Source organism: Cannabis sativa, chromosome X (genome assembly GCF_029168945.1).
Source record: "Cannabis sativa cultivar Pink pepper isolate KNU-18-1 chromosome X, ASM2916894v1, whole genome shotgun sequence".
Lineage (NCBI taxonomy): Eukaryota > Viridiplantae > Streptophyta > Magnoliopsida > Rosales > Cannabaceae > Cannabis > Cannabis sativa.
The window spans coordinates 36,314,689-36,323,691 of NC_083610.1; the positions used below are offsets into that span (position 1 = coordinate 36,314,689).

General features: G+C 40.1%; 1 protein-coding gene across 1 annotated transcript; it reads left to right on the top strand.

The window, feature by feature from the left end:
• The first annotated feature begins 7,379 nt into the window (after positions 1-7,379).
• Positions 7,380-8,368, top strand: LOC115719973 (uncharacterized). The gene is made up of 2 exons (XM_030649142.1): positions 7,380-7,466; positions 7,568-8,368. Exons 1-2 carry the CDS (start codon positions 7,380-7,382, stop codon positions 8,366-8,368), a joined length of 888 nt encoding a protein of 295 aa, XP_030505002.1.
• Positions 8,369-9,003: the final 635 nt, after the last annotated feature.

The window sequence follows — 9,003 nt, forward strand, 5'->3', positions numbered from 1 at the left end:
TTTTCTCAACGTGTTTCTCGAGGAGTTGCCGGGATTGTCGCCACAGAGAGAGATTGATTTTGTAATTGATCTGGCACCTGGATTCGAACCTGTTTCTATAGCTCCATATAGGATGGCTCCAGCAGAACTCAAGGAGCTTAAGTTGCAACTTCAGGGAATGTTTGACATTGGGTTTATCCGACCCAGTGTATCGCCCTAGGGAGCTCCGGTTCTATTTGTGAAAAAGAAGGATGGTTCCCTCAGAATGTGTATCGATTATCGGGAACTAAACAAGCTGACGATTAAGAACAAGTACCCGTTGCCCAGAATCGACGATCTGTTCGATCAGCTTCAGGGAAAGACAGTGTTTTCAAAGATTGATTTACGGTCTGGTTATCATCAACTTAGAATTCAAGAGGAGGACATACCGAAGACTGCTTTTAGAACCAGATATGGGCACTATGAGTTTCTGGTAATGTCATTCGGATTGACTAATGCTCCTGCAGCCTTTATGGATCTCATGAATAGGGTATTCAAGGATTTCCTCAATAACTGCGTTATAGTGTTTATCGATGACATTCTTGTATACTCTCAGTCAGAAAAGGAGCACGAGCATCATCTCCGAATGGTATTGCATCGACTTAGGGATCACAAGTTGTATGCCAAGTTCAAAAAGTGCGAGTTCTGGTTATCTGAGGTGTCCTTTCTGGGTCATATTGTTGGAAAGAATGAAATTATGGTTGATCCAAACAAGGTAGAATCAGTGAAGAATTGGCCGAGGCCCAAGTCTGTGACGGAAGTTCGAAGTTTTCTCGAGTTAGCAGGGTATTATCGACGTTTCGTCAAAGGATTTTCTAAACTTTCTATGCCCCTAACCGAATTGACCAAGAAAAATCAGAGATTTAGGTGGTCAGATAAGTGTGAGACAAGCTTTCAGGAGTTGAAACAAACGTTTGATAACAGCTCTGGTGTTAGCTTTGCCATCAAATCAAGAGAAATTTGTGGTTTTCTGTGATGCATCCAGACAGGGTCTGGGATGTGTTCTGATGCAAGCTGACAGAGTCATAGCCTATGCCTCTCGTCAACTGAAAGATTATGAGCAGCGTTATCCAACTCATGATTTAGAGCTCGCGGCTGTGGTTTCTAATTTAAAGATATGGCGACATTATTTTCATGATAAGAAATGCAAGATTTATATTGATTATAGGAGTCTCAAATACTTTTTCACCCTGAAAGATTTGAATATGAGGCAGAGAAGGTGGTTAGAATTGATTAAGTACTACGATGGTGAAATTTTATATCACCCCGGATAAGCCAATGTTGTGGCCGATGCTTTAAGCAGAAAAGGTCCCGGGCAAGTTTGTACTACGGTTATGATAGCTCCTCAACTAGCCTCGGAAATGGTTAGTGCAGGAATTGAGTTCGTGGCCGGGAAATTACATAATTTAACACTTCAATCTGATCTGTTAGAGAGAATCAGAAAGGCACAGCTAGAAGATCCTGAGCTAGATAAGGCTCGAGACGAAGTAATGGCTGGTCGGCCTAGAGGCTTTTCAGCCTCGAATAGTGGAATGTTGTTATACAAAGCTCGAGTTTGTGTTCCTAGTGTTGATGAGCTTAAGAAAGAAATATTGGATGAAGCTTATACCACACCTTATTCGTTGCATCCGGGAACCACCAAAATGTATCAAGATTTGAAACCCTACTTCTGGTGGTATGGGATGAAAAGAGATGCGGTGGACTACGTGTCCAAGTGTTTAACCTGCCAGCAGATTAAAGCTGAACATCAGAGGCCGGCAGGGTTACTGCAACCTTCAGTCCTTCCAGAGTGGAAGTGGGAGGACATTGCAATGGACTTTGTAACTGGTTTACCTAGAAGTACGGAGATGTATGATTCAGTATGGGTTATTGTGGACAGATTCACAAAGTCGGCTCACTTTCTACCAGTGAAAGTTACATATTCAGTGGATCAGTACGCTGAATTGTATGTGAAGGAGATAGTTCGTCTCCATGGAGCTCCTAAATCTATTGTGTCAGATAGGGATCCAAAGTTCACATCGAAGTTTTGGGTGAGTCTTCAGAAGGCTATGGGTACCAAGTTAAAGTTTAGCACAACCTTTCACCCTTAGACTGATGGTCAATCAGAAAGAACTATTCAGATTTTGGAAGACTTACTGCGAGCCTGTGTCATGGACTTTGAGGGTTCATGGAGTAAGTACTTGCCTTTAATTGAATTTTCCTACAACAATAGCTACCAGAGTATAATAGGGATGGCTCCCTATGAGATGTTATATGGTAGAAAATGTCGTTCTCTTATTCATTGGGACGAGACGAGAGAAAGGAAGTATTTGGGTCCAGAGTTAATGCAGAGGACCAATGAAGCTATTGATAAGATCAAGGCTCAGATGCTTGCTTCTCAAAGCAGGCAGAAAAGTTATGCTGATCCGAAGCGCAGAGATATTACATTTCAGGCAGGGGAACATGTTTTCCTGCGGGTTTCACCAATGAAGGGTATTAGACGCTTCGGAAAGAAGGGTAAGTTAAGCCTTAGGTTCATTGGGCCATTTCAGATACTTGAGAAGGTTGGGCAGGTAGCGTATCGGCTAGCCTTACCACCAGCATTATCGGCTGTTCATAACGTATTTCACATTTCCATGTTAAGGAAATACGTGTCAGACCCGACTCATGTCTTGAGTTATGAAGCCCTTGAACTACAGTCAGACTTAACCTATGAAGAACAACCTGTACAGATTTTGGATAGAAAGGAAAAAGTTCTTCGGAACAAGACTATTGCACTAGTTAAGGTGCTCTGGAGGAACAGTAAGGTGGAAGAAGCCACCTGGGAATTGGAGTCAGATATGAGGACTCAACATCCAGAGCTATTCAGGTTAGATTTCGAGGACGAAATCCTATTAACGGGGGGATAATTGTAATGACCGCTCTAGTAATTTGGATTAGTAAAGGAAATTAGCACTAATTTTTATTATTTTATTATTATTTGCGAATTAATTTAATTGTGGACCCCAATATTTAGAAATAAATATTAGAGTTATAACTTCTCGATTCCGTAGATTTTATTAAACTCTAGGGGTATTATTTAGCTTATATGTGAAATATGTTATTTTTGTAATTTTTGCTCGGCGACAACGGAAAATGTGATGGATGGCTAGATTGATCACATGGGTAAGTTTAGAACCTTATTTCATAGTGGGAAATATTTTAGAGAAAATAAATTATCGGGATTGAGCGGGGTTATGGAAATTGACCATTTTACCCCTAGCTTTAGAAATACCTAAGTTATACCTAAAAGGGCATTTTTGTCATTTGAAAGAAATAAGAGATAGGTGGCTTTTTGGTTGGTTGACACCTAGCAAAGCTATTTTCAGCAAGGGAAAATGGATTTTCCTTAAGCTTTTTCCCATTTAGAGAAAATAGAAGAAAATAGAAAATCAACATAAACCTTTCCTCTCTCTTTCTTGCTTTCGACTGGGGCAAATCAAAGGCAAAACCAGATTTCTTCCTTTCATTTCCTTGGATTTTCAGCAAGGATTTAAGCTATTGGAAGTGAGGTAAAGCCCTAGACTATTGGTTATTTATTTTTAAGCCTTTAAGTTAGGTTGAAATGGTGTTTTGGTTTGATAGGGGCTGTTAGGTTTGTTTATGCTTAGGGTTCGAATTTTATAGGTTATTTGAGTTAAATTAAGTTCCTAGCAGCTGATATTGTTGATTGGGTTGAGCTTTGTGCAACCTTGAGCTTTGAATTCAAAGCTTTGGTCTTTAATGGCAAGTTGAGTATTGTTGGTTTGTTCTGTGAATTGTTGGTTGGAAATGGTTGTTTATGCATTGTATAGGTGTACTGGAGAGTTTGATAAAGTTTGGTTGAGATTTGAGGTCATGGGGGAAATTTTTGGGTTCCCAAGACAACCGAATTCCGGTTCGGGGGACTCCGTACCAACCTGGCCGACGGATGGTGACCTGGAACCGGATTTCCGGTTGGGAACCGGTCTGCCTGTTGGGGGAATTTCCAGAACCCTAGTTTTAGCCAATTTTGAGATATTTAGGGTATTGCCATGTGGTTTATCGATAGGGAAACTTTTAGTTTCAAGTTTAAGTCCCGAAAAGTGATTTAGTGAGTCACTCATCTGTGTTGCAATTATTGTGATTAGGGCATCCATCTAGCACGAGATTTCCGTTCAGGTCGGCAAGCACACTTGAATTCGGAAAACAGGTAAGAACTGTGTATAATGTGTGATATGAATATTCGAATGTATGTATGTGTTAATATATATACATGCTTATTTGTTGTGATTCATACACTACCAACACTTGTACGGTTGCGGTACAGAGTGCATTGGTAAGGTGTATGATGTTTGGAAGTACATCATGGTGTTACCAGCACTTGTACGGAAAAGTACGAGGTGTCTGTGGTACAACACTTAACGGTACTCAAGGTGCGGTCGATACCCTACCTACACTAGTACGATGGTATACTGAGTGCATGTGGTACATGGTACATGGTCGTATCCTAGTTAGAACGTTCATACTCATCTGTTAAGCTCTGTAAATAGGTGTATGGGCGCCTATTTACAGGTCAGAAATTATATGATGTGTTATATGCATTTCTTACTGAGTCTGTTGACTCACAGTTTCTACTTCCATGTGTAGGTAAAGGAAAGGCTATAACTGAACAGGAGTGAACCCGAGCTCAGATGGGATTGTACATGTCAAGCAGCGCGACCTGGAGTGTTCGGTCTCGGGACATCTGGGAGTTGTATTTTGAAAGTCGCTGTGCGACCTAGAAATTGTGTATTTTGAAATGGATAGTTTGAAAAGTAAATTTTACAAAGTTTGAAAAACGGGATCCCGGAATTTGTAAATACTATATTATATTACAAAGTTTAGTATTTAAAGCAAAAGTTTTAATTTGACACGTTTTTACAGAAATTTCTTTGATTAGCAAAGATTGCACAATAATTGAAAAAGCACTGTAGCATGCCTTAGCATTAGGGCGTTACAGGGGGAGATGCCAAAACTTCGATATCCATTCTGCTTCTTGGAAGTGTGGACATCTAGCCCGGAGTGTGAGAATGTAATCAATGATGCGTGGAGCAGAGGTGAGTACTTACTGGGTAAACTCACAAGGACCAAATGCGAGTTGAAAAGATGGAACCAAGAGGTTTTTGGATTCTGTGATAGAAGATTGGTGGAATTGAGACGTCAATTGACAGAGATTAAAAATGCTGGTATCTCACATAGCAGTATCCAGAGGGAGGCTGATGTGCAATTGGAAATTGTGGAAATGGAGGGAAGAATGGACCGGATTTGGAGACAGTAATCCCGTGAAAATTGGATTCGTTTTGGTGATGCAAATTCTAAGTTCTTTCATTCTTCAACCATCATCAAGCGTCGTCGGAATTCAATCAACTGTATTGAGGACGCTACTGGGATTTGGTTGAGTGAGAGAGGTGAAATTGGAAACTATTTCAACCAATAGTTCAAAATTTTATTTGAATCATCGGGCTGTAGCATTGATGATAAGTTTTCCTCTCTTTTTGGAGATAGAGTTTCGGAAGCTGAAAACGAAGCTATAGGCAGAATTCCTGAAGTCGAAGAAATTAAGGATGTGGTGTTTAAAATTCATCCGCTCAAGGCGCCTGGTCTGAATGGTTTCCCGGGAATCTTTTATCGTAAATACTGGCATATTGTTGGCCCTCAGCTCTGCGAGATGGTCAAAGGCTTTTTTGAAACTGGGGTCTTGAACAAAAAGATCAACCATTCGTTCATATGTCTCATTCCAAAGACTTCGCAGGCTACCAGGTTCGATCATTTTCGCCCCATTAGTTTGTGCAACTTCAGTTACAAGGTTATTTTTGGTATTTTAACAGACCGTCTGAAGAGAGTGTTAGATCGGTTGATATCGCCTTACCAATCAGCCTTTATGCCGAGGCGTTGGATTGCTGAAGCTTCAATCCTTGCCCAAGAAGTGATGCATTCGATTAGATCGAAGAAAGGGAAGGTTGGGGCGATGGCGATCAAGACAGACATGAGTAAAGCCTACGATCGCTTGGAATGGGATTTCATTCGTCATGTCCTCGAAGCAAATGGGTTTAACGATAAAGTGTGTAATCTGGTAATGCAGTGTATCACTACGGTCAACTTTTCCGTGTTACTTAATGGGGCTCCTCTAGCTCCCTTCAATCCTAAAAGGGGTGTTCGACAAGGCGATCCGCTCTCCCCATTTATTTTCATTTTGTGCACTGAGGTGCTATCCAAACTCATTATCAGAGCCGAGAGCAATGGTCAAATTTTTGGGGTGCGTATTGCTAGATATTCGATCCCAATTTCTCACCTACTGTATGCAGATGACTCTATATTTTTTTGTAATGCCACTGTTGCCAATTCGGATAACTTGATGAAATGTATCAGTATTTATGAGGGCTAATCTGGTCAGATGGTAAACAAACAGAAAAGTGGTTTGGTTTTTTCTCCTAATACTGCTAGATCTTGCCGCGAGGAGATTAAACAAAGATTGGGCATCAATTGTTTGAATTCAAGTGAGAAATATCTGGGAAATCCGTTCTTTTTCTCTGCTAGTAAACGACGTGATAATAGTTTTCTGAAGGAAATTTTTTTGAACAAGTTGGAAGGATGGAAAGCGAGACACTTGGCTCAAGCGGGGAGGTCTGTTTTGGTTAGTTCTGTATTACAATCTATCCCAAATTACTTTATGTCAACCTCTCTTTTGCCAAAAACTTTCTATGGTGAGCTTGACAAGATCCTTGCTAGATTTTGGTGGAAAGGTAACTTTGAGAAGTCAAGATACTGTGCTTTAAAGAACTGGAATGAGCTTTTTCAGCCTAAGAAGTGTGGGGGATTGGGTTTTAGAAGAATGGCGGATGTGAATGTTGCTGTTCTTGCCAAGTTGTTTTGGATGGTTCTAAAAGGGGAGGATAAACTGTGGGTCCGGGTTCTTACTGATAAATATTGCAGGCTGCTATCTCCCTGGTCAGTGGAAAAGAAAGAGGTTGATTCGCGGGGTTGGAAGAGTATACTGGCTGCGCGCCAAATCTGTCTAGAAGGTGTTGGTTTGATTGTTGCGGATGGAAGTAACGAGATTTGGGATAGGCCGTGGGTGCCCCATAGGAGGATGGAGGAGTTGAAATCGGGGTTTAATTTGAGTCGTAACCAAGCCTGCTAGCAAATCAAGGATTTATTTGTTAGAGGAAGGCGTGTTTGGAATGAACATTTGATCAAAGAGTGCTTTAATCCTACTAGTGCTGAAGAGATCCTTCGGATTAAACCCCTTCCTGAAGGGGCTGCTGTTTTGTTTTGGAAAGCCTCGAAGTCGGGCATTTTCTCGGTGAAAAGCGCCTATTGGTTAAGTCAGAGTCATAGGTTCAATGAAACAAGTGATTTGTGGGGAAAATTCTGGAAATCAAAAATTCATCCTCGGCTTCAGCTTTTATGCTGGAAGATTTTCTCGGATTGTATTCCTACATAGGGCAGAATTGGTTTATGTAATGGAGATCAATTGAAGTGTAGGTTTTGTTTGGCCTGTGATGAGACTTCCCTTCATCTTTTTTTCAAGTGTCATGTGGTTCGCGGCATCTGGTTCAGAAGCTTCTGGGGTTTGAGGAGTGATGGTCTGAAGTGGGATTCTCTCAAGGATTGTGGTGAGTGGTGGTGCGGCCTTAAAGATGATAATCTGGCCTTATTCACTGCTTGTGTTTGGGATACGATCTGGAGATGGCGCAATGAAATGGTGCACAATGACAGAAGTGGCAGTTTAGAGGATATATATGCCGATTGTATGCGTAGATATAGTGAGTTCCAATCGACTCACTATTCAAGTTTAGCTGATATTAATCCTGGGTTGGGCGGGGAAAAACCTCACCAACACCTGCCTCTTGATGTATGTTGTATTCGTGTGGATGCTTCAGTTTTCCAGGAGCAAGCGGGCTTTGCTGCAGTGATTTTTTCGGGGAGTAACTTAGAGAATCAAGCCGTCGTAGCTCCTATGGAAAATATGCTCACTGCTGTGAACTTTGGAAAAGTTTATAGTGTGTTGGAAGGAGAGTTGCAGGGTATTATGTTGGCCTTACACTTGGCTTTGGAGGCTGGAATTCAGGAAGTGCGTATAGAGTCGGACTCCATGGCTGCTGTCAATGCTTTCCAGGCGGGTTTTTTGCCTTTTTGTTGGGACACTTATCCTCTGTTTTGTAACTGTCTTCGTTTGTGTAAGAAGTTTGTCATGGTAAATGTGTCTTATATTCCTAGGGAGCTGAATGTTGTTGCTGATAAATTGGCAAAGTGGGCTAGAATTAACTCTGTGAATCGTTCAGGTCGTATTGGGGATGTGGCCCCTTTTGTAATCCCTTGTTTGTTGTAGTTTCGTTTTTTTTGTGTTTCAATAAAATTCCTTTACTTATCAAAAAAAAAAAAAAACACTCAGGTGGCGTTTGGTTGGAGGTAATGAAATAGAATGGAATGGAAAAGAAACAATTTTTATTCAATTCTTTTGTTTGGTTACATTTTAAAGTATTGAAATGGCATTCTCTTTCTACCATTTTGGTAGAATGACTATTCTATTTTAAAAAAGAAGGAAAGACCATTTCAATGTAACAAGAAAAAAATTTAGTGATTTTTTTTCAATTTTTTATGCATTTTTAAATGTTATTTCATTCATTTTCCTTTCCTATTCACATTCTCATTCCTATTTTTATATTTTTATTCCTCCCAACCAAACGCCACCTTAATTTTTTTTTTTTTTTTAAAAAAAAAAACTAAATGCAATAGAAACAAAAATATATACAACAGAAAAACCTTTCTCATGAACACCAATAATTTTTTTCTTAGAACAATCATTTTACTGCTACCTTTACTCTTCTTCATAATTTCTTCATCATCTTTATCAATATAAAAATATATAGAAACCAGTTATCAAACAAAAAATAAGAACCCAAAACTTACATCCCATTAAGAAAAAAAAAACAACAATCAAGCTAAAATAATCAGAAACTAGGT

Coding starts and splice junctions, on each gene's coding strand:
- LOC115719973 (XM_030649142.1), top strand. CDS start 7,380: ATGAAACAAGTGATTTGTGGGGAAAATTCTGGAAATCAAAAATTCATC. Junction 7,467..7,567: donor CTGGAAGATTTTCTCGGATT/GTATTCCTACAT, acceptor CTTTTTTTCAAG/TGTCATGTGGTTCGCGGCAT.